The sequence below is a fragment of the Periplaneta americana genome, chromosome 8 (genome assembly GCF_040183065.1).
Source record: "Periplaneta americana isolate PAMFEO1 chromosome 8, P.americana_PAMFEO1_priV1, whole genome shotgun sequence".
Taxonomy (NCBI): Eukaryota; Metazoa; Arthropoda; class Insecta; order Blattodea; family Blattidae; genus Periplaneta; species Periplaneta americana.
Genome location: NC_091124.1, coordinates 168,117,548 through 168,144,567, shown reverse-complemented (window position 1 = coordinate 168,144,567; position 27,020 = coordinate 168,117,548). Strand labels below are relative to the sequence as shown.

Genomic DNA, 27,020 nt, shown 5'->3' with positions numbered 1-27,020 from the left:
ACTCGGTTGTGTATGTTCAAGTAAGCGGCTTGGTCACGCGCAAAGAGAAGAAAGACACTGGTGATTACCAGAGATTATGGAGATATAATCGTGAAGCTCGATGTAACCGAGAGTACTACTTTGGACGCCTTTGATCTACATCATGGGACACCCCACTTTATTTTTGTTCTAAAGTGAGCTAAATTACAGCATTTATAGCTCTTAAAATTTCTCCATCGTTGATTAAAATTTTACCTTCTATTAATCCATATTTCCGAAATTTTGTAGGAACAGCAGGAATCCATGCTGTGGGTAGCATCGATGCCGAGAATGACATGCAGCCCATGGAGTGGAACGCTACAACTAACCCAGCTGAACATCTGGCTACATCAGGATACCAGACATTGGAATGGGATACCCGATGGAAGTAATGACGCTGGCTAAACGTTCACTAACAAAGTAAGAATTTGCGGCTTTCATCTTCTTTATTAGGTCAAGTAATTGAATTAGCATGAACTACAGTGAAACCTGTTCAAATGGGAACCTGAATAATCCGGAATCCTGTCTATTTCGGAACAATTTATTGGTCCCGGCGAAATTTGTATGTATTATGTGTAATTTTTCCTGAATAAAACGGAAACTGTCCAATGCGGAAACGGAAACTGTCTGCTACTGTTCAAAACGGAAACAATATTTTCTACACACTATAGTTTGTAACTATATTTTGAAACAGCGTGTAATTTCAAGGAATATACGAAATATGTAGGTCACTAAGATAAAAACAAATTTTCTTTGCAAAATTTTAGAGGGTACGAGGGTGTGTTGGCCTGTCGGTCATAAATTTTATTACCCTGTTGACTAGGCAGACGAGTCCATTCAAAGATTTTCAATGCTTCACACCCGTATACTCTCATTGCTAAACAGAGCGCAAGTGTAGTGTTTTCCAGGTTTAAAAAAAAAATTGCATAAAATGTGGCATTAACAATAAGTGATGAAGTAAAAGTTATCGAGATAAAGGAAAATTAGAAACAAAGACTATGTGAAATAATATTGAAGTACAGTTGTGGAAAACTCAGGTGTGACACTTTAAAAAATAAAGATCATAATGAGTGAGTGGTGTGTGGCCAATATTGGTGACACAAAAGGAGCCAGAAAGCAACTGTTTATGTGAAAATAAATTAACTGTTGTGGGAGTGGGTTCTTCATGGCCTTTCAAAGAACAAGCCAATTTCTGGATCTATTCTGCAAAGCAAGCTATTGAACTGGGAAAGAAATTAAATAAACCAGTATTCAAGGCTTCTAATGGATGGCTCCTAGTCCAATTAATTAATAATGTGCAGTGATATGCAGTACAGTATTAGAGTATAGTGTTAGATATTAAATATGATGAGATTAGTAAACTTTAGTAATGTTTAATGACTAATGAGTGAGTTACGATAATATTTATACAGAAAATGAGATTTTAGTCAAGATGATTCACCGACATAATAAGTGACAGAAAGCTGATTTAATGTGATTAGTGTTAAGTGGAATATTTTGTACTTCTTGCAGTTTGCGGCATGCCATTTTGTTTTTCATGTATATGAATGACAAAATATTCCATTTTAATGTCACATCTGAATAATACAGAAACCTGTCCACAACGGAAAAAAAATTAGGACCATGTCACTTCCGTCTTGAACAGGTTTCACTGTATTACTCCAGCAGTATTCCTGGTCTGCATTGCAGTAGCAGGAAACTGGGGATTTAAGATTATTTATCTCTAGAAATATAAGGCTTTTGCTTTGAGAAATATTCGTGTTAATTATTGCATAAATATTCATAACGTCTTGAATGGGCAATTCTCCTTAATTCCGGAACTCTCAGTTACATTTGCAATATAATATAAATCGTCAACAATAGTATTTAACCACTTTCCAGCATGTGCACTATATAATTCAATATGAAAGGTTGTTGTTGTTTTCTAATGCCAGGTGTTTGACAATAAAGTCATTTGACCTCTTGCACTCCAATATTTTTCAAAGATACGAGGGGGATCCAGGAAATAACGACCGTTTTGTTGTAATAATTAAAAAAAAAAATATTTATTTGAAAAAAACAAGGTCTGTTACATAACTGAAGCTTCCTTTACTTCTCTACATAATCACCACCTACATTTAAACATTTGTCGTATCTGTTCACTAGCTTTAGAATTCCTGTGTTATACTCCTTTGCCGCCAGTTCATTAAGCCAGGTGTTCACTGTCTTCTTCAACTCTTCATCACTTCCAAAACGCGTACCACCCAGAAAGTCTTTCAGCTTAGTGAAGAGGTGAAAATTGCTAGGAGCAAGGTCTGGACTATAGGGCGGATGATCAAAGATTTCCCATTCGAATTGATCCAGCAGTTCTCGAGTTGAAGCAGCAGTGTGCGGGCGGGCACAGATTTTGTGGTATCCAAGATGTTGCGACACAATTTCACCAAGCAAAGAACGAGAAATGTCAGGAAAGGCAATATGCAATTCGTCGAGTGATGTGCACCTGTCTTGCAAGATTCTGTCGTTCACTTTAGTCTTCAGGTCTTCTGTGATGAGTGATGGGCGTCCGGGTCGAGTTTCATCGTGGACATTTGTTCGCCCATTGTTGAACATTTCGCACCATTTTCTCACAGTTCTTTCATTCATTACAGTATCACCATACACTTCTTTCAATTGCCGGTAAATTTCTGCAGGTTTCAAATGTCGGGCATTCAAAAATCGAATCACACTCCTCATCTCACAGTCGGCGGGATTATCAATCACGTCGTTCATTTTGAAGTAACACAAAATGCACAATGGCGACTTGTTGCAACCAGTACTCACAACATTATGAGAACACATGTTAAGGAAGCCAGTTGACCTTCAAACAAGGAAGGGGAGTCAGCTGCGTGGCGGGTATGCGCGAACGGTCGTTATTTCCTGGATCCCCCTCGTATTATCATGGTCAGCCACTGAAGCACAGATTTTGAGGTGTTCCGAATCCATTTCTTGGTTTGAGTTGCACAATGGGCAGTTAAGGGACTGATATATTCCAATTCTATGCAGGTGTTTGGCCAAACAATCGTGGCCTGTTACCAATCTAAATGCAGCTACAGACGATTTTCGTGGAGTGAAAATGGCAAGTTGTAGCCGATTTAAGTGAACACCATATTTTAACGTTTTGGTGGCTACTTCATTCACACACAACCCCCAGAATGTCTGGAGGACCACACCTGCTGTTGGTCGACGGGTCCATTGGACCTAGCTGGGAGATCTTGTTGATCACCAGCTTTCCCTCCTTAAGCCACTGGAGGAGATTTTAGTGCCATAGCAGGTCAGGACTAGGAACAGAAAAGTAGAAAGAGGAGGAAGGAAAGGGAAATGAGCCCCTAGGCCTCGAATGCTCTAATGCCGTCGGGGTCGAAGAAAGTAAGAGTTCAGTCAGAGTACTGGATAGGAAAGGATAAAGAGGGAATTAGGTATTGAATAGAGGAAAATTATACCAAATTCAGTCATTAACTCATCAAGCTGACCAGTGCTAATTGATGAGTAGCCCCTCCCTTTAGTTCAGCTTGTAAAATTATGCTTACTAACAGCTGCACCACGGGAAGGTAGGGATGGGACATTGGGTATTTGTCCAGGTTGGTTCCTTAAAGCCTTCAGAGGGAAGGATTAATGGCTCTCCCCCCTGTATCCGACAGAGACCCTTATGAAAGGTTTATTCTGCAAAGAGTTGGAGTTTATTTATCAATTTACTTTATACTTCCTATCGAAGTAAGAAATACTCGTAATAATAATTATACCACCAACAAACCCAATGCTTATAAATAAACCACAGCTTGGCTTTCACAAATCAATTTTTTTTTTTCAACAATAAAAAGTTCTAATATATTTCTTTGCATCAAGTCTCATGTGCTTTGTCAGATCGACTTTGATGACATCATTAATGCCTTCTCTGTGAAGAAAGTGCGAAGGAAATCTTTATAATTCACAAGTAAGATGCATACATTTTGATTCCAGTAATTTATTGTTTTCTGAATTGTAACATTTCATTAAAACTAATAAACTAAACGTGACCTGCATAATAGCTGCTCCTAAACTGTTTGTGAGACTTGGGGGGTGGTAAATTTTAGCACTGCCTAGGAGCGATACCATAGTCTAGTACATAAAGTCACGAAGCTTGAGGTGATTTTTTGCATTTGTCACGATACAATGCTCCAAGCGGTTAGCAACAGAGAGTACTAGGAACAATAGACTGTGCGATAGTAGCAATCCTAGTGGCTAGCAAGTAAAGTTCAACTGTCATTGGATGCATATTCCTTACGTATTGAGCTCGTGATTGTATGTACTAGATTGTGGTGGTACTGTACCTAAATCCAGCCCTGCCATCACCATAAAAAACACAGCTTGTTACAAAACTACACAATAAGCCTCGGAATGGAACTGATTCTGGCATGACCACAGCAAAGGAATAAAGTTACGAGATTTGGTACTTGGAGCATAACTAGTCTTTATAGAACAGGAGGGGTAACTTTAGTAGCAAAAGAACTAGCTAGAAAGAGAATAGACTTTTGGGTGCACAAGAGGTTAGGTTAGATGGGAATGGCATATCACAAATAGGAGATTATTTGTATTATGGAGAAGGAAACAATACTCACCAATTTGGTACAGGATTCTTTGTTCATAAAAGAATAAAATCAGCAGTAAAAAAGGTAGAATTTATCAGTGACCAGTTATCTTATTTAGTACTTGATAGTGCGATATCGTAGTTGTAAATGCTCACTCCCCTACAAAAGAGAAATACGGTCATATAAAGGATAACTTCTATAAGGAATTGCAACACATTTTTGATCAGTTATTTAGATATCACATGAAAATCTTATTGGGGAATTTCAACACTAGGACGGGAGGATATTTTTAAACAGACTATTGGAAAAGAGAGCCTACACATAACTAGTAATGACAATGGAATTAGGTTAGTCAACTTCGCCACATGAATATTTATTAACTAAAAAAATTTAATTCTCAAACGCACAACATTCCCCCATAAGGATATATATAAATATATTTGTACTTCTCCAGATGGATTGACACACAACCAAATAAATCACACCTTGATAGATAAACGAAGACATACTAGTATAGTAGACATTCGAAACTTCAGGGGAGGGCAGACTGTAATTCTGACCATTATTCGGTAATTGGACTATTAAGAGAAAGACTATCAGTAGCCAAGCGAGTAGAGCAACAAGTTAATATTAGTAGATTCAATATTCTGAAATTAAAGAACGAGGAAACTAAACAACATTATCAGGTCGAAATTTCAAATAGGTTTGCCAGTTTACAAAGTTCTGACGAAGTTGAGAAAGAGTTCGATGTTAATAGCATGTGGGAAAATATCAGACATAGTACCGGTATCGAAATTGTAGCTGAGCAGAGCATAGGTTATTATGAAACTAAGGAAAAGATGGGAAATGCCTGTTGTTATTTGGTTGAGAAGCTTTTGTCATCTAGTCTGCTATCAAAAAATCTGAAAGTTAGAATTTATAAAACAGTTATATTACCGGTTGTTCTGTATGGTTGTGAAACTTGGACTCTCACCTTGAGAGAGGAACAGAGATTAAGGGTGTTTGAGAATAAAGTTCTTAGGAAAATATTTAGGTTAAGAGGGATGAAGTTACAGGGAAATGGAGAAAGTTACACAATGCAGAACTCCACACATTATATTCTTCACGTGACATAATTAGGAACATTAAATCCAGACGTCTGAGATGGGCAGGGCATGTAGCACATAGCGAATCCAGAAATGCATATAGAGTGTTAGTTAGGAGGCCGGAGGGAAAAAGACGTTTGGGGAGGCCGATACGTAGATGAGAGGATAATATTAAAATGGATTTGAGGGAGGTGGGATATGATGATAGAGACTGAATTAATCTTGCACAGGATAGGGACTGATAGTGGGCTTATGTATGGGCGGCAATGAACATCTGGGTTTCTTAAAAGCCATAAGTAAGTAAATATTCTGTTAAACAGTGTAACGTACACAAATTTACAATATGAGTAATAACTAATACTAACATTGGGCAATTCTGCAAAGCATAGTCTATGGAAAGTCTGAACGGTAGTTGTTATTGTGCTGACCATAATGGAGACTTGCAATATGTAGGCCTACCTGTCTTTAGTGTCAGTCCAAAGATAAGTGCACAGTGCATAATATAATCTTTGCACGCAATTTCTCATCCACGTCAAATGTGACCTCTGATAGATATATTTTCACTCAGGAACACCAAGACTCAAGGGGCTTTCGTAGCACAGTGAAAATTACCCCATGTCTACATGTGCGTCCCCATTCACACGAATATAAAAATTGAAGTTAAAACTTTTTTTTCTTTCAGCATAGTAGTTGTTCAGAAGAACCACCGTTTTCTTTCTTCCTAAATTTTATGGCACAGATATTCCACCAAGAAACCACCTCTTGAGTATACATAGAGGTGCCATCTATGTTTTGAAATTGTGTGCAGAGTTAAAATGTTGTAAAAAATTGATCGAAGCTTTGTTATGATCCATGAAGTGAAAAACATAAAAAAATTAATTTGTGTTGCAAAGGGTTAATCCTATAATTATTACTTTAATAATTTATATTCAGTTCACGATTTTTCCTTACCATTTGTTTCATAACCTTTCTTATCACTACATAAATTAATAATTTTGAAGTGTTAGTTTGCTTCATCTTCATAGAAGTTTAACTTCATCTTGTTCCTATTTCACATCTAGGTGTTACAAACTGAAAATTAATTAATGGTATTTGTGAAAAAAAATGGTGTCATTCTAATAATCTTATTCTTAATGTAGACAGAACATCATGTTTATTTCTTAGTAATAATGTTAATTTTGAGTATGCCATTAGGAAAGTCCAAGATAACAGAGAGGGTTTGGAATTGAACGGGTTACATCAGCTGCTTGTCTATGCGGATGACGTGAATATGTTAGGAGAAAATCCACAAACAATTAGGGAAAACACGGAAATTTTACTGGAAGCAAGTAAAGAGATAGGTTTGGAAGTAAATTCCGAAAAGACAAAGTATATGATTATGTCTCGTGACGAGAATATTGTACGAAATGGAAATATAAAAATTGGAAATTTATCTTTTGAAGAGGTGGAGAAATTCAAATATCTGGTAGCAACAGTAACAAATATAAATGATACTCGGGAAGAAATTAAACACAGAATAAATATGGGAAATGCTGTTATTATTCGGTTGAGAAACTTTTATCATCCAGTCTGCTGCCAAAAAATCTGAAAGTTAGAATTTATAAAACAGTTACATTACCGGTTACTTGGACTTTCACTTTGAGAGAGGAACAGAGATTACGGGTGTTTGAGAATAAGGTTCTTAGGAAAATATTTGGGGCTAAGAGGGATGAAGTTACAGGAGAATGGAGAAAGTTACACAACGCAGAACTGCACGCATTGTATTCTTCACATGACATAATTAGGAACATTAAATCCAGACATTTGAGATGGGGAGGGCATGTAGCACGTATGGGCGAATCCAGAAATGCATATAGAGTGTTAGTTAGGAGGCCGGAGGGAAAAAGACCTTTAAGGAGGCCGAGACGTAGATGGGAAGATAATATTAAAATGGATTTGAGGGAGGTGACATATGATGATAGAGACTGGATTAATCTTGCTCAGGATAGGGACCAATGGCGGGCTTAAGTGAGGGCGGCAATGAACCTCCAGGTTCCTTAAAAGCCAGTAAGTAAGTAAGTAATAATGTTAATTTTACATATGTAGTATTTCAATGATATAACTTTAATCTTAAATCGTCTTGGAAGACTAACTTTCTTGATGTCATGTTCGATAAGTATCTTAGTTATCTTTTCACATTGATGACTTTTATAATGGTTTAGACTCAGTAAGGGGGGCAAGGCTAATTGGGATTTCCAGGTCTCTGATCTGGTCAAAAACCCTGATGGAACTGATATTTAACCCTTGCGGTGAATTTCGGTGAAGTACGGAGGGCCCAATTAGTCAAATCCACTCTCCTCACCTCCACGTTGGGGCCCCCTGGGATCTTTTAAGATGCGAAAGAGAGAGTGGTGTGCGGACAGCAATGGGAGGCTACCGCATTTATTTATCCCATGAAGAATATTTGATAAAAAATGGCATGATGAGTCTTTCCCTGGTAAAAAATTCCGGACGTAAATTATCCCCCCAATCGGATGTCCGGGTGGGGGATACCGGGGAAGGACATGTCATGACGCAACGCAACAGAGAGAAGAGAAGAAGATCGACGACTACAACATGGAATGAAGAAACTCTAATGCTGCCAGGTAAGTTGGAAAACATGAAGGAGAAGTAACAGAGTAGATATGATGGGACTATCAGAAGTGAGGTGGGAAAATAGTGGTGAGTTGATGTGTGATGAATGGGGCTTGGAAGTTGATGAAATATCATATTTCTTCTTAGACATCACAGACAATGCAGGATACAATGAAACTCATTTCAGCTCGCAACATACCGGTACTGTATTTTACAAGTGAAGACAGTATTGATAGAGAAAGTGCTGCTTCTGTAGCAGTTTCTCAAAGCTTGCTGGCTGATCTCAAATTAAGGGATGTTTTCATATAACAGTGGTAACTTTTCAATTTTGACAATAATAGAGCAGCTGGCTACGGACTGGAAGGTCCAGGGTTCGATCCCAGGTGGTGACAGGATTTTTTCTCGTTGCCAAACTTTCAGAATGGCCCCGAGGTTCACTCAGCCTCCTATAAAATTGAGTACCGGGTCTTTCCTGGGGGTAAAAGGCGGTCAGAGCGTGGTGCCGACCACACCACCTCATTCTAGTGCCGAGGTCATGGAAAGCATGGGGCTGTACCTCCATGCCCCCCAAGTGCCTTCATGGCATGTTACGGGGATACCTTTACCTTTTTTTTTTTTTTTAATAACATGGCTAGAGAAAACAGAAGAGAGTATTAATTCAGCTGTCAAAAAGACTAAAGGTTTCGAAGAACATTTACAACATTGAGTAGGAAAATTTGGACAAGAATTAAGAGAGAAAATGAAAGGAATTATTGGAAAACAACATTGCGCACCAGTCAATGTTTGAAGTCGAGGAACTTCTGCAAGGTGAAAACACTGCCACTAGCAGACCTTGGTCACTTAAAGTATGTGCCCATGACGTCAGTTGAAGTAGAGAGGAGCTTTTCAATATACAGGAATGTCTTTCAAGACAACCGGCAATCCTTCAAACCCGAGATCCTACGAATCTTATCATTGCTATTATTATTATCATTATCATCATCATCATGTTGGTCATTTTCTTCAATTTTGATGTATTTTCACAAATTTAAGGCTATTTTATAAGTCATTTTGCTGTGATTTTTAGGTCTTGAACTTCCGAACCCTAAATGTAAATAATTGTAAAAAATATACCCTTCACCACAATTCACTGACTTGTAAGTCAATTAAATAAACATGTATGATTTATACAATCTTGGCCACTGGCTACGGGTAGATTTTAAAATGTTAAATAAGAGCATAGTAATGTGAACAAAGTAAAATTGTTTGAGGAAAACAAACTTAAAAGTGTGCAATTCAGTTATGTTTTTCAATGTTATGTTGAGTCTGCATTGCTCTACAGGTGCTGTGGAGACCAAGAGCCTGATTGACCTCCGGACAGCTCTGGAGAAGGAAAACACCATCTACAGGTGCACCATCTTGGATGCAGATGATGAAGGTAATATTATGAATATGGTGAAGATTTGCTTCTGTTCACGTGACTATAGTTACTTTTTTCTGATAGTGCATAATATAATCACGGCTTCCTAAAAATGAGGCTGGAGAATATACCTAACATACCGACACCGCATCAGCTGCGTTTCGATGGCTAGCTGGCTATCATGGGGCCAGTTAGCAGACGGCATGTTAGGAATTACCGATTGGAAAATGTTTTATTTCAATTAGAATTGTAAATAAATATTTCAGTTTCACTCTCAGAATGTTGCGATAGATTATGATTTGAGTTTATAATAAGTAAAAATGAGCCTAGGGCCTAGGGGCTTTAATTAATGTTATATAACCACATGTAAACCTTTGTTTCCAATCTTGGGTATTTAAACAATGTAGCTATATATTATAGACCATTTAGTCTTCGTACACAATACCTCTGCAAAGATATTATATGTTATGAGATCTAAATATGTCAATTTAGATTGAATTCAAGGCGATACCGTCAACCGGGGTTACTTTACACACTTTTTTTGCTTATTCGTTAAAATAATTGAAAATTATCAAGTTGATACATAAATTAATTTTTATATGAATGTTCCTGGTTAATTTGAATAAATTTGAAAATCTAGTGGTTGTAGATATGCATTATGACACACTTGTAAGTAAATAATCACGTGTGTAAAGATGCCCCATTTACGGGGTTACTTTACACACATATTTACTTTGCCTTATAACCGAGTATTCTGTTCAATATGGTCCAACATTGCATTTTTTTTAGTACTGGGATTGGAAAGGTAAAACATTTCTGAACAATATGATGTGTTTCGCAATTTATTAGTCCACTACAGTTAGCACAGTGGGAACAAAATATATTGGTAAATTCCTGAAAATGAAATATTTTATATAAAAGTAAAGAAATGTAATAACAGTACAATAAATGGTTATATGCTGTTCATGAATGTGCTGCTACATTGTGATTTTCCTGGGGAGGTGCTGTAGGAAGCCTTTTCAGAACCTGGTGACGGTCCAACGGTTGAGGGATAGCGTCATGCTAACCACATGACTATACTGCTACCTACTAGTTGCAGTAACCGATTCAATTGACATTGATCCTTCAGAGCTGACGTGCCACGGATTATTTAAAATAATAATAACAATAATAATAATAATAATCTCCATCTTACTATGTTTGGTGACGTATACACGTCCGTTGATGTGACATATTAATGAATTTAATACTATTATAATCACAATCATGCAGGAAGTCGCAGGTTCGATTCCCGCTCGAGGTTGTGAAATTTTTCTTTCATACCATGGCATGATTGTGACTATAATAGTATTAAATTCATTAATAATAATAATCTACAAGTAGGCTAACGACCTTGTCTGTTTGAAAGTCATTTATTTTCCCCTATCATTGACGAGAATCGATCCTACCACTATTAATAGTGACATTATACATCATATTAAAAAGAGTTTTTATTTTTAATTAGTGTCCATAAACACTTCACATCTGTGTAAAGTTGCCCCGTTCAGAGGTACACTAGGCTATCATTCTTGTTTTCCCTCTCGCAGGGTAGCACATGTAACGAAAAACTGGTCAGGCAGTCATTTCCCGCGTCCGAAAGCTTCATAATTTCATACAATACTAGTCACAATTGAATGTATGAACTGAACTATTCAGTACAACACAAAGTTTTTACACATAGAAAAAAAGAGTAAAAATACTTGTCTCGTGAAATTCACCAGCAACAGTGGTGTATAACAGGTTTAATAATGGCACACACTTCAGACTTCTGCACACATGTGCTGTTGTCACACAGAATCAGTTCCACGGAGTTGCTACACATTGTCTGTAATGTGCTGCCATCTAAACATTTTTTCTAGAAATGTGTAAAGTTACCTCCTTGTGTAAAGTATATCCGGTTGACGGTAGTAATTAAGTTGTACTGTATGTATCGTGATTCTACAGTTTATAACAAATTGACAGAAAATTGTTAAGCATTTGAAGCCTTCAAGCCAAGAGTGTAAGTTTGACTGATGAAGGATCCTTTTAACTCCATTAAGTTTTAAGTATATTGATATTATTATGTACCTACCCTCATTTAATAACAGTCCAATTTATTAAAAATATACTACTACTACTACTAGCATATAGTCTACCACTGTGGAGTAACAGTTGGCATGCCTGATTGTTAAATGAGCTGGCCCGGGTTCAAAACCTGGTTGGGACAAATTACCTGGTTGAGGTTTTCTCTGCGGTTTTCCCGCAACCCATATAGAACAAATATTGCTTGTTTCTGGACTTATTTAGCTGGCATTATCACCTACATTTCATTCAGATGCTAGATAATAATAGCAGTTGATACAGTGTCGTAAATTAACGCATGAGAAAAGATTACTAGCACATGGGTTCAAAAGTAAAAAAAATTACTTCATTATTATTGATTTATTGCATTTGTTAAAAGATTTCATTATTCTATTAGTGTATGACAGTTTCTAATAACACTATAGGAGGAAGATGACTGTTTGCACAACAAAAATGCACTTATAATACATCACATAAGTTTTTTGGCATTTTACTCAATGTGTTTGAAATTTGTTCCAATAAACATAAAAAGCGTCTTTTGAATACTTCCTCCAATAAAGCATTATACTTAAGTAAACATACAAACGTGACCAACATGCTTTCAATGTTAGCAATAAACATCATTACACTGTAATAATTATTATGGAATAATTTACATACTTCAAAAGAATGCTGTCTAGTTGGAACCACATTTCTAATTTCATGTTTGCACTCAGTGAATATCATTTTGATTACTTACACACAATTGCACTGATCAATTTTCATATATTTTAAAACTCACATCAATTTGTGACATACCCTCAAAATTAACCAATAAAAAGTACACAAACATTGCATTGACATTAATGATCCAGCTGCTATCTTTTTTAAAGTATCTATATTACACAGTTCTCAAACGAATTAATTTTGTCCATTTGCAAGCACTTAATTTTTTGCTGCTCAAATCTCTGAATGTACTTCTGTCACCTATTAGCAGGGTCCATTCTTGTTGAGGAATAAGATTATCTAATTGTTCCGGTAAACATGGAAATATCCTTGTTTTAAGAGACATCTATTTCGGGGCTATTCTTGCATATTTCCTTCTCTGACTCTAGAAAAAATGTACTAGATACAAATCGTTTACTTAAAAAATTTACACAAAAATGAATGCTTTTTTTCGTGGTATACGAGTAGCTTCTAGCCACATAACATCCTTCTCAAGGTACGATCACACGTCGCTACTTTTGCAGTGCTGCAGTACAAAAAACTGCGCAACTCTTGTACTGCGACGTGTGAACAACGGTGAAACCTGAAAAGTAGCGGCTGCCGAACCTGCTGCCTGCTACTTTTCCATGCTGCGCGCAACTTAAAAGTAGCGACGTGTGAACAGGGTTCTCAGGGTTGCAGCCGCAGCATTTTTGATATCGGTTTTGTTGAAACTTTTGCTGCGGTTGCAACCAGTGTTACCACCCAAATGTGTCAATGATACTTTTATTGTTTGGATATATTTTAATGTTAAATGTGATGAAAATAAATTATTTGTAACAGTTATTAAATACACAACACAGTCTGAGCATAATTGGTGACGATATAATTCATTTTTTAAATTTTCCATAGCGTAGTTCCAAACAGGAGGGTTGCCAACATTGATTACGTGAATATACTGTTTGGTTATCATTTAAGTATATAGGCGTTTTTAAAAGCTTTATAGTAAAAATAATGTCAATTTCTCAATACTAGATACGACAGAAAAGCAAATAATAGATAAGGAAGCTTTCGCATGAGTTTCTTAATGCGAACATAACCACAAAATGTATATTGAGAAGTCAAGACGGAGATGGAAACCTGCAGCATGACTGCAGCTGCAAAAGTAGCGCCTTGTGTGTGAACAGACTCGCAACCTCCAGTTGCAACTTTTGCAGTACTCGGGTTGTGCAGCACGAAGAGTAGCGTGCAGCGCGCTACTTTTGGCTTACGTGTGAACACGACACGCAACTTTTGCAGCTGCAGTATAAAAGTAGCACTGCAAAAGTAGCGACGTGTGACCGTACCTTCAGTTGGAAATTTGAGAACTGTAACATAACACTCTCACTTAAAGCACTCTGGTAATTGTTGGTACATACAGGCACACAACATTTAGGACCTATCTGTAAATAAAAGAATATAGATAAATTAATTTCATTTTTTAATAAAAGTCTAAATTTCTTTATTTCAGTTCCCTGAATTCATTTTTCTTTGATGTTATACCTATATTAGAAGTAACCGTTACTACGTGCTTCATCTTTTGATTCCTTTTCATACTTTACTTTTATGATTCACTTATTCTTAATAGTTTGATGACGTACATGTTGTCATGCTACTGTCCGTCCGAGTGGTTATGTCACACAGTTATCAAAAGGGCCCCCCACATGATAGTTACTTACTTAACGGTGCCCTTTTCTTTAAATTATTTTAAACAGTTGTATAATACTATGTAAACTTCCAAGTCCGTGCAGCAAATATTTGCAGAGAAGAGCTTAATAGCTCAGCCACTAGTCCTTACAGAGAAGACAGGAGAAACAAGTGGGGCAAACCGGGATGCGACGTAACCATTTGGCTGGACAGTACCTATTTATCCTCTTCACAGTTAGCAGTCAGTGTATTACGAAAATTTTAACCCAGAATTACACTACCTTTTAGCTCCACATGATACAACTGGCAAGCTGGCAAAGCCGATGATGGTGCACGCTGCCACCCAGACCTCGAGAAGCGACTACTTGTTTGAACCCAGCAGCCAGTATGCCGAGTGGGAGAAGAACGTCTGGAATGAGGGGCAGCAGAAGATGTTTGAAGTGGAGTGCGAACTCGCTTTCTTGCAATGCTATACCGAAAGAGGTACAGTAACTGTTTACATCCTTAATTAAAGGCGTTTTTGTCCATGGCTCCTAAAATTAAAAATATTTTTTTCTGATTTAGGCTTCATTCATTCCCTATACAAATGTATACGGCAAATAGCGTGTGCTGGAATAAAAATGGCAGATTTGTGCAAAGGGTTGTGGTACTATGGATATCCACGGAGTCTGTGAACAAGTTCAGGAGATCTGAATTCTTATTGGCAGTGAATAGAGCATTTATCCAGTGGTTTCATTCAGCCAGTTCACACCAGTCTCCTGATTCACTTGTTGAATTTGTCGCAGTTCGTAGAACCTGTTCTTAAATGTCATAAAATAATGTTATAAATTTCAATCAAAGACACAACTATCTGCAAATGTTTGTTTGCTACATGAACATAAGGTATATAAACGTTTTCGCCTTGTGGGGCATCATCAGATATATTAAAATTATGTGATCTGAACTTAGATTAAATTAGATTTATAAAAGCAAATACGAACAGTGTGTAATACATGGTGATAAAATTTCATGAGTTGTATGTATACTAATTGTAACAAGAAATAAGATAAAATGATGAATTTCAATGTAGTGTAAATTCAAATATGATTAAAATTGGAATTGTGTGTACATATAACTCCTGTTACATTATAATACATATTTATCAAATAATATTATGCAAATTATGATCATGTTAAAATCACATGAATAAATGGATAAAATCTTGGGTTAAAAGTTATTCAATGTTTAGAAAATGACACGTCTTGGAGAACTGTGTATCATACCGAAGTTTGCAGTAACCGATGTTGTAGGTTGATTGTAATGTGCGTATAAATTATCATTCATATAGAATACTTTGCTTGGTTATAATCTAATGTTGTCTAGTTTCGATGCAAATAGTGGTTATCCTTGATCCTTTAGATCTGAATAATCTATCTTTTATAATGCATATCGTTGATGAATTACTGTGTTTAATTAAGGAAACTGTGTGTATATGGAAGAATTGTATATGTCTCGGTGTATGTGAGAGTGTTGATGGTTTTTATATTCATGTAGCAAATAAACATTTGCAGATAGTTGTGTCTTTGATTGAAATTTATAACATTATTTTATGACATTACTAGACACATCTGAAATATAAAATGAATTGCAAATTACTGTTCTTAAATGTTTGAAGTTGAAACAAATTAGGTTCTTGACAGAAAGAAAGAACATTAATTTAACATTTTAACACGAAATTCTCTAGCTTTTTAATGTGACAGTAAACATAATCATATCTCATTATTATTAAATTGTCGCTTCTTATCCAAGTGTGCAGGCAGTCAGAACAGGAATACAATATCGACGGCCCAGCTTGAATGGCACACAACTCAAAATTTAAAGTTTTGAGAAACCTGCATTTTGAAGCTTTGTGTTGCTGTGAAAAATCAAAGAATCATTTAACTTCATCCAAATTCAATTAATCATGTTTTATATATGCTGTAAGTTTCAAATTAGAGTGTGTTGGATGTTTCACAGCAACATGATGTTTTAAACTTCAGTTTTCTCAAAACTTTAAATCTAACTGACCTGTCGATATTATTATGTTTGCAGGCTTGAAATCGATCTACAATTGAGGACTGTTTTTGCAAAACTTGCTAACTGCAAAATTTGCAAAATTGAGATTCTGATGGATTCGTTAACATAAAACAGGCCTCTACATAATGTTCAAAGTGTCTTAGTAAAATTGGGTTATTTCTCTTCATTGTAGCGTGTCAAAGTGTGATCGTTTTTTCAAAACTTGCTTTCTGCTATAAGTGAGAGATACAGCAAAACTTGCTTACTATAGTGTTTTGTCTCTCCTGTAAAATTTAGTTTTTTCAGTTAGCAAGTTTTGCAAAAATGGTCCTCAATTACTTTGGCAGTCGTCTACCAATACCTCTTTTCCTTTGAGTGCTAATACTGCATACACAATAATGAACCATACTTTATTAATTCAAAATATAATTTAATAGTACATTACGCAACGAGCCTATAATGATAGTAATTAAGACGCGAGTATGTTTATGAAATAAGCGCAAGCGAGTTTCATAATTTTCATATGAGCGTCTTAATTTCCATTATAGGCAAGTTTCATACGACTTTTTATGCTCGACCATATTTCTAACTTGAAATTATTCGTAAGTATTCATGTTATTCTTATCTGACTGGGGAGCGGAACTGACCTTGTGCAATATCTCGTAAATTGTGAAATGTGCGCAGACACGAAAATATTGATTTTTTCCGAGAAACAAATGTCATTGACCTTGATATAATCTAGAGAGTAAAATAAACATTAATCTCGTTATAACCTTGAAATTGATTTATACATTGAAAAACGAGATTACAAATTGAATTTATTTGAATATTATTTACAATTAACGCTAATTATTATAGTAACAAAACATAACCTTCTGCGACAGTATTGGATTTGCAGCCTCCGTGACGTTTCGCTAGTTGTCTTTCGATTGCATATCCGAGAATAATCGATACTTGCGCTTTCATATTGCTACAATGGTGTTTTCTGATTGGTGGAACACCTGAACTTTAATGAATAGGTGTACTTTAATGAGGTCCATTAAAGGGCTGCTATCAGATGTATAATTACATTTCGGCATGGTCGAGCATAAAGAAATAAATAGATTTTCAACTACAAAATACATAATTAAGCACATTAATAAGATACTTCGTTTTCCTTTTTTAATACTCCTCTTACAATTTTTATTCCATTTGAATGAACTAGATTATTTTTTTCATTGAAAGTACTGACAATTCAGAATGCTTTATGGTTGCTGGGTCGGTAGTAGTCAGTATCATTTAAGCTGCGCTTATGTTTGAATATAAATCCCATACAGCAATCAGTGTAGTGCAATTAAACGTGAAAGCATTCCATCAAGTCTTCAAAAGACTTGTTTTTTTAAGAACCGATGCATGTGAGCGAGGTGAGAGGCCAGTTTCGTAAAGATCCACACTACACGAGCAATAGTGAGTGGTTTGTAGAGCTAAGAGGTGCGCGATCTGAAGTGCACTGGACTCCTGTGGCTTACGTTTCCACCTTGACTGTCTCAAATTCGGCAAAGCTCAGTACGAGGCTTTTACATTAAATGAATCTTCCGTCTTTCCATGCAAGAAATGTTTATCATCAGAAAGATTGTCGAGGAGTGACAGTACACAAGTTCGTGGCAGTCCACATCATGTTTCCCTAGTGAGATAACAACAGGATGCAGTCTGCAACAGATCGTCTACCAAGAAAATTTTGTCTCCTGAGAGAACACTAAATCTTTCAGAGATACATGATACCGAATCTCTCGCAGTCTAACTAGAAACAGTAAGATTCAAAAAATCAATCTTTTTAATGTATCCAGCTGTTTGCTGACAACATAAAGTCCACTATAGTCCACTGTAATATATTCAGTTGTTGTTTTTCACGAGAAATGAGGGGTATTTTGATCAATGTTCATTATAGATGCCTGTTGCTAGTAGCCAGATTTGGGGTGTAGTCAATATATACTGCAGGGCTGTGTCTTCTGCAACTGGTACTGATGATTTTAATTTACTTCCTTTGTGGTTTATGGATGGACAGTATAGAAGAATGTGTTCCAGATCTTCATCATGATTATTACACCACAGACAAATAGGATTATCAGAAATGTGAAATCGGTGTAGGTACAATTGAGTGACAATGTGACCTGTTCTGGCTCTTGTTAAAAATGTTTGAACATGTCTGGGCAAGTTTTTGTGCATTTCCACGTCATTTGGTTTCTTTTGAACAGACTGTAAAATTTTTCCTTTGTCAGAAGAGAGCCAATTGCTGATCCATAGGTTTGTAAAATGAAACTTTACTGAAGCAAAAGCAATGGACAGAGATATCACTTGAAAAGGTCTTGGTTGCAAATATGTTGCCTGTTTTGCAATATTATCGACTTTCTCGTTTCCAGGTATACCACAATGACTAGGTATCCATTGAAATGTTATTTCCTTTTGGAGTTCTTTTAGTTTACTTAGTTGTTTCTGAATTGGAATAATTTTATGTGCATATGGGTTTGGTACATATTTAATTATATTAAATTTAGCCCCCTTGGAGTCGGTAAGTATGCAAATAGATGTTTCAGAAATTTGAGTAATACACTGAAGAGCAGCATCAATAGCTAGCAATTCAGTGTCAAGACTGGAGGAGGATGAACACGGTATAAAATAACTTTCTTGATATTTTGGAATATAATACCCTGTTCCTGATGTCCCATTATTAGTGTTTAGAGATCCATCTGTATAAATTTGAAGGTGATCCTTATATGTGCTGCAGAGTAGTTCCATGGCATCTAACTTAAGAATGTATGGAGGATCATTTTTGGAATTTGTATGCTATGTTCTGGAATCACCCATTTCCATGGAGGAATTTCGTTCACAACTGGAGTTTTAGCAATGAGTGTGTCTGTGATATAGATTGGTATTTCTTCTTTTTTTATTTTATAGAAATTACACAGATATCACCTGACAGTTTGAAGAACATCTGAGATCTGGATGAGGCTTGCAATTTTAAATGTATTTTTAGATCCTTTTGTAATATATAGTGTGTGATTGGTTGAATATTACATTCAATTTCTAGGACAACAGTTGATATGGATTTTGGTACTCCTAGGCATAATCTTAAGGCTGAGTTTTGAACAACAGAAATTTTTTGTAGATTAGTTGCTGATGCTGAGTTAGTAAGATTAAACAAGCAAAATACATTTGATACCCTCAATCAAGTACTTAGTTACGTCAAGATTCTAGAATCTCACATAAAATGTCTAAAAAGGATATATCAATGGATCGGACGATTACTGGAGTTGCGATGATGTGTTAACCTTACGACCAGAGACTTCAACGTTGACTACGAAGCTGAACAAACATGTCCATAAGAGAAAGTTTTAATATTGTAATTTTAAGTTATCATAATACATACTTATCATTAGGAATTTTATACAATACACACCACTATGTAACACAGAAAGAGAGAAGGACTGTCTTTATTTAGAAATAAGCCTATGTAGATAAATTAACGTGGAACAACCTCAAGTGAAGTATTCATATCATGAAATAATGTTATTTAATTATTATGTCTATTTACAATCCCCTAGTTACTTTCTTCTCACTAGATATGGGAGGTAACTCGGATATGGTGTTCTACCTCCTTGACCCCCAAACACCTTCATTGCATGTAAAGGCGTCACCTTTCCTCACACTCTTCACCACTTAACTGTAGGAACGAGCAAGGAATAAACACTTAGCTCAGTTGCCAATTCTTGAAGTCATTGTCATATTTTATTTCTGCTACGCGCCTAAGGGTTTAGGAGAAGATGGGTGTTTATGAGGGTTTACCAATCCCATAAAGAAAGGCCGTCATGTTTTGAAACTAGGCATACCCTCACCATTATTACAATCTAAAAAGAGTCACATTCCATTACAGTGCTCCGAAGTTTTCGCATGATTTACATTGTGTGAATACTGGATGAAAGAGTTAGTGACAAAATTTTCTCCAAAGAGCTTTTTAATTCCACAACTGAACAACACTGCACAATACAACATTTCTTAGTAGTCTACTGTAGTGCAATCGTTTATTGTTATAATATGGTTTGTGTAACTTTTATTATTATAATTGTAACTAACAAACAATAAAATTAAAAGAAATGTTGTTGTTGTTTTCTAATGCCAGGCGTTTGGCAATAAAGTCATTTGACCTCTTGCACTCCAATATTTTTCAAAGATATTATCATGACTAGCCACTGAAGCACAGATTTTGAGGTGTTCCGAATCCATTTCTTGGTTTGAGTTGCACAATGGGCAGTTAGGGGACTGATATATTCCAATTCTATGCAGGTGTTAAATGGCAAGTTGTAGCCGATTTAAGTGAACACCATATTTTAACGTTTTGGTGGCTACTTCATTCACACACAACCCTCAGAATGTCTGGAGGACCACACCTGCTGTTGGTCGACGGGTCCATTGGACCTAGCTGGGAGATCTTGTTGGTCACCAGCTTTCCCTCCTTAAGCCACTGGAGGACGATTTTAGTGCCATAGCAGGTCAGCACTAGGAACAGAAAAGTAGAAAGGGGAGGAAGGAAAGGGAAATGAATCCCTAGACCTCGAATGCTGTAATGCCGTTGGGGTCGAAGAAAGTAAGAGTTCAGTCAGAGGACTGGATAGGAAAGGGTAAAGAGGGAATTAGGTATTGGATAGAGGAAAATTATACCAAATTCAGTCATTAACTTATCAAGCTGACCAGTGCTAATGGATGAGTAGCCCCACCCTTTAGTTCAGCTCGTAAAATTATGCTTACTAACAGCTGCACCACGGGAAGGTAGAGATGGGACATTGGGTATTTGTCCAGGTTGGTTCCTTAAAGCCTTCAATGGGAAGGATTAATGGCTCTCCCCCCTGTATCCGACAGATACCCTTTTGCAGCCAAATTAAAAGAAATGGATTAGCACTAAAGAAAACCAAGCAACTTGGCTCAAACAGTAGTGTTTGAGACTTGTATTCGAAAGGTCCAGGGTTCAAACCCCGTGGTCAGTCAATCTGATTGAGGTTTTTCATGGTTGTTTCCCTCAGTCACAAATGCACATGCCGGATTGGAAATTTACATACCATGATTCATGATCTCCTTAACATCAATATCATAAACATTAAAACAAAATCTAAATCAGTTGCTATCTATAACACACGACAATAAAACAGAGTCAGAACAAAAATACGCGACCTACTGATATACCCAAAGATCCTACACATGTGATATGAGTACAGATGTTAAAGTGTGTATAAATAAACTTCACAAAAAAAATTGCCAACTGAGAATAAGTAAACAAGAGAAAAGGTGGTTATGGGATTTTTAAGTCAGGTAGGACAAATATAATTTCAGTTAGAATTGATACAGTCAAAATGAAAACTGACCAAGTGCAAAAAAACAAAGTTCTGAGAAAGCTAGCAAACTGACCCATATATCTAAATGTGGGAAAGTAAGAATTAATTAAACTTTATTATAGTAAATTGTATGCCAATAAGTTGTACTTGTAACATTTTCAGGTCATTATTCACATAAAACTGAATAATATACGGTTTTTTTTTTTTTTTTTAGTTTTCTCAAAACTTTGCTTTTGGCACTTGGTCAGTTTTCATTTTGACTGTATCAATTAATAATGGGAGTTCAGAATGGCTCGAAATTAACACAGGAGTAAAACAGGATTATGGTCTCTCCCTCCTTCTGTACATAATGCACATGAATAAAATTCTTCAGGAATGGAGACAAATGCGACATGGTCAGTTGCAGGTAAACAAAAATTAAAAACTAGGTTCATTGATATTTGCAAATGATTAGTTTTAATAGCACTTACAGAAAGTTATTTACAATACTCAGTACATAATTTAATGGTTCTTCATTTTTGTATACACACTTTTTACACTTATATATCACTGAATAAATAGCAAACTTCTTTACAGTATTAATATTTGGTATATACAGTACCTGCTTCACTAGGTTCGAAGTCTTGTGCTTCAGGATTTGGGCAATGAAGGACAAGACTTCGAACCTAGTCAAGGAGGTACAGACTAAATATTAACACTGTAAAAAAGTTTGGTATTTATTCAGTGACATAATTAAAATATCATTGCAAAAATATATAACATGGAAAAAAAAAACGAAGTTATGGCATTCTGGGGAAAATATCCTGTTCCTAGTAAAATATGTTTAGATTCAAAATTTTATAATTAGTTAAAGATTTTACATATCTTGGCTACAAATTATTATTTGATAATGATTTGGATATGAGCAAAATTGTAAAATACTCCAAAACTATGGGAATAATCAACACGGTAATGAAACCTTCCCTGGTACAGAAAAGCACTAGAATACTCCTTTAACAAACCTTGCACTCTTATGGTAATAAGGTATGGACATTAAAGTGGATGGATGACAGCAGAATAACAGCTAATGAAATGAGATTTATGTGAAGAACAGCATGATATACAAAATGGGACCATAAACGCAACGATGAAGTAATGGAAGAACTCAGTCTGGAATCAGTATTCCTTCAGAGATATCAGAACAATTGGATGAGCCATTTGCGATGCGTGAGATCTCACAGAATCCCAAGAGCTATATTTCACTATCAACACCATGGGAAAAGATCTCTGGGACGTCCCAAAAAGATTTGGAGAGAAAATTCCTCTTTATTATCAGATCGTAATAGGCCTCATGTCCCATGCCATGGCATCGTGGTCTAAGGCATCCTGCCTGGGACTCGCGTTACGGAATGTGCGCTGGTTCGAGTCCTCGTGGGGGAAGAAATTTTCTCATGAAATTTCGACGAGTGTATGGGACCAGTGCCCACCCAGCATCGTGATGCACTTGGGGAGCTACGATAAGTAGTGAAAATCCGGTTTTGTAAACCAGCTATAATAGCTGGAGGGATCATCGTGTTAACCACACGATACCTCCATTCTGATTGGATGATCGTCCACCTCTGCTTCGGTATTTGAACGTGAGGCCAGCAGCCAGCTGATCGGTCTTGGCCTTCATGGGCTGTAGCGCCATAGATTTACAATAGGCCACATGGCCTAATATGTATATGGATAACTACTGAAGCTTTCCTGGCGACGTGATAATTCGAAATTTTCTCGGGCTTCCAGCCAGGTCATAAGTTGGTGATCCACCGACGTTTCGAGGATGTTCATCTTCCTCATCTTCAGGGTTAAGTGATATCTGAGGGTACCTAGCTCCTTAATTTATAGTGCCAGAGGGAGTCAGCCGAGGAGCTGTGCGCCGATTGGCTGTTATTAGTGCAGACAGCGGCGAGAACATTGCCGACGTGTCGTCTTGCTTTGTGCTTTCCGGCTGAATGACCTTGGGTCTCACGGTGGGCTCGGCGGACGAGTTCTCCGCTGATGACGCCCCGTCGTCCGGGCGGTGAGAAATTTAATAGCCGGTGACCATGCCGTGCTTAGTTGGAGACCCGTTCCACCGCTATGGCCAGGATTTCTTTTACTCTTCTATCCCAATAGTCCGCACACTTTACCAGGACCTCGGTGTTATTGAAATTAGCCCTTTGGCTTTTTTCAATGCGATGTTCAGCCAATCCGGATTTTTCGGGCTGCATTAATCTGATGCTTCTTTGATGTTCCGAAAGACGCGTCGCTATTGTGCGTCCAGTCTGTCCAATGTAAGCCGCATCACATTCACATGGGATGCGGTAGATCCCTGGTACTCTGAGGCCTAGATCGTCTTTTACTGATCTGACCTTGTTCCTGATTTTTGGCGGAGGTTTGTGGATTGTTTTTATTCCATGCTTGTGGAGCAGTCTGCTTATCTTTCCCGACAACTTCCCTGTGAATGGTAGACAGGCTGTGGCTGGTTTTTCCGCTTCTAGTGAGTCCGTGATGGGCTGCTGCTGCTTCTTGTGTCTTGCTCTATTCAAAGAGGCCGTGATGTCTTTAGCCAAATATCCATTCTGCTGGAGGGTGAGCTTCAGGTGTTGAAATTCAGTGTCTAATTGCTCCGGGTCCGATATAGAGACTGCTCTATGGGCCAGTGTGTTAAGTATGCCCATCCGCTGCGCTTTGTGATGGAAACTATTCGCGTTCAGGTACAAGTTGGTGTGTGTGGGTTTACGGTATACTGCATGGCCCAGAGATCCGTTGTTATTTCTGGAGATAAGGATGTCCAGAAATGGGAGTTTACCGTTCGTTTCAACCTCCATAGTGAACTGGATCTGGGGTCGTAGACTGTTTATATGCCTGAGAAAATCTGGTAATGTGTCTTGTCCATGAGGCCAGATGACGAACGTATCGTCTACGCATCTGAAGAAATGTGTAGGCTTTAATGGCGCTGTAGCTAGTATTTCATGCTCCAGATGCTCCATATAGTAGTTGGCGATGGCTGGTGAAAGCGGAGAACCCATGGCGACTCCGTCTATCTGTTCATAGTAGGTGTTGTTCTGTAGAAAATATGTGGAGGTGAGCGTGTGGCGGAACAATTCCGTGATGTCAGGTGGAAATTGATCGGAAAGCAGTAGCATGGCTTCCGAGAGTGGAACCCTGGTGAAGAGGGACACTACATCGAAGCTGACTAGAAGTTCGGACGGTTTCACTTTGATGTTGTCGAGGATCTGTACAAATAGTGTAGAGTTCTTCACATGATGTACGCACCCACCCACCAGTGGTTGCAGCAGGTTGGTGAGATAGCTGGCCAAGCGGTACGTAGGGCTGTCAATCGCATCCACTATAGGCCTTAGCGGTACCTCCGGCTTATGTATCTTGGGTAGACCATATAACCTGGGTGGTATACTGCCTGACGGTGAAACTAACCGCTTACTCTCGGCGCAGAGACTGGATTTCTTGATTAGCTGGTTGGTGCGTCTCTCTACTGAGCTGGTGGGATCTTTCTGGAGAATTTTTAAAGGCTGGATCGTTCAGCAGTTGATCGATCTTCTCCTGATACTGCGTTGAGGAAAGGATGACTGTAGTGTTTCCCTTATCCGCTGGCAGAACGACTAAGTTGTCGTTCTTCCCGAGAAGTTGCCAGGGCTCTTACCAAGGCCACCATTCCTAAGCCCAACATCAGCCGAGAGGAGAATAGAGCCTTGCAGATGCCGAGGTCCTGGTAAAGTGTGCGGGCTATTGGGATAGAAGAGTAAAAGAAACCCTGGCCATAGCGGCGGAACAGGACTTGGGTCTCCAACTAAGCGCGGCATGGTCACCGGCTATTAAATTTCTCACCGCCCGGACGACGGGCCGTCATCAGCGGAGAACTCGTCCGCCGAGCCCACCGTGAGACCCAAGGTCATTCAGCCGGAAAGCACAAAGCAAGACGACACGTCGGCAACGTTCTCGCTGCAGTCCGCACTAATAACAGCCAATCGGCGCACAGCTCCTCGGCTGACTCCCTCTGGCACTATAAATTAAGGAGCTAGGTACTCTCAGATATCACTTAACCCTGAAGATGAGGAAGATGAACATCCTCGAAACGTCGGTGGATCACCAACTTATGACCTGGCTGGAACCCCGAGAAAATTTCGAATGTATATGGATGATGATGATGATGATGATGATGAAGTCAAGTAGATAAAGGTGTTTGGGAATGCTTCTTGTTGTGCAGTAGCAAAATGGAACAAAAGCATAGTGTGGTTGTTTTGGTTTTTCCACACCCACACTGCATATGCAAGGAATTTCCCACCATCGAGTACAGTTAAGAGAAAAATATTATGTGCTGACAAACAATTCAGAATATATTATTGTTTTTACAAAATATACTAATTTGGGGCTTTATGCCACAAAATACTAACAATACGTTACATTGCATGTTCAATAGTCTATTATATATAGGAACACCTGAAATATGCAAAGATTGTGTACAATTAATTTTGAATATTCGTCTTTACAGTCGTTCAAAACATATATAAAATGAATTTGTATGACTTGCAAATGGACAGTAAAAATATGTAGTTCCTTATGAATCCTCGGTCTGTTAATATGCCATTCACTGAAAGCCAGTGAATGCAATGGCACACACTTAACCATAAATTTTATTTTGTTTCTTGTAGACCTCTCAGAAGCCTGTGCTGAAGCCTGTGCTTATCTCCTGGCAGCTCACGCTCCCAGGCCAGCACCCATGCAAGCTCCCAGGCCAGCACCCATGGAAGCTCCCAGGCGAGCACCCAGGCAAGCACCCATGCAAGCTCCCAGGCCAGCAGCACCCATGGAAGCTCCCAGGCCAGCACCCATGGAAGCTCCCAGGCGAGCACCCAGGCGAGCACTCAGGCGAGCACTCAGGCCAGCACCCAGACCACCACCCATGCCAAGATCCTGGCCACCACCCATGCGAGCTCCCCGGCCAGCACGCATGCGAGCTCCCAGGCCAGCTCCCAAGCCAAGATCCTGGCTAGCACGCATGCAAGCTCCCAGGCCAGCACGCGTTCTAAGATCCTGGCTAGCACGCATGCGAGCTCCCAGGCCAGCACGCATGCTAAGATCCTGGCTAGCACGCATGCGAGCTCCCAGGCCAGCACGCATGCGAGCTCCCAGGCCAGCACGCATGCTAAGATCCTGGCTAGCACGCATGCGGGCTCCCAGGCCAGCACGCATGCGAGCTCCCAGGCCAGCTTCATCATTGGAGCACCTGCCAGGAGAAGAAGAAGATGAGGAAAGAAGAACGAAGAGTTGCTGCTGCCCCTTTTTAAGGTATGTATCTTCTGGGCTTCGTCGTCTTTTTAGGCGTAAGTAGTTATAAATTTATCTAAGAGCCATTTTCAGATAGATTGCCCTCGGCATGTTCCTATGTTTCCCTCACCACTTGTTCACAGTTACGCAATTCTGTTACAGTAAT

General features: G+C 38.1%; 1 protein-coding gene across 1 annotated transcript; it reads left to right on the top strand.

Moving 5' to 3' along the window:
* Positions 1–8,234: 8,234 nt before the first annotated feature.
* Positions 8,235–26,974, top strand: LOC138704260 (atherin-like). Its single transcript, XM_069832132.1, has 4 exons — positions 8,235–8,310; positions 9,621–9,716; positions 14,457–14,651; positions 26,239–26,974. The coding sequence occupies exons 1-4, from the start codon at positions 8,235–8,237 to the stop codon at positions 26,916–26,918; spliced, it is 1,047 nt and encodes a 348-aa protein (XP_069688233.1). The 3' UTR covers positions 26,919–26,974.
* Positions 26,975–27,020: the final 46 nt, after the last annotated feature.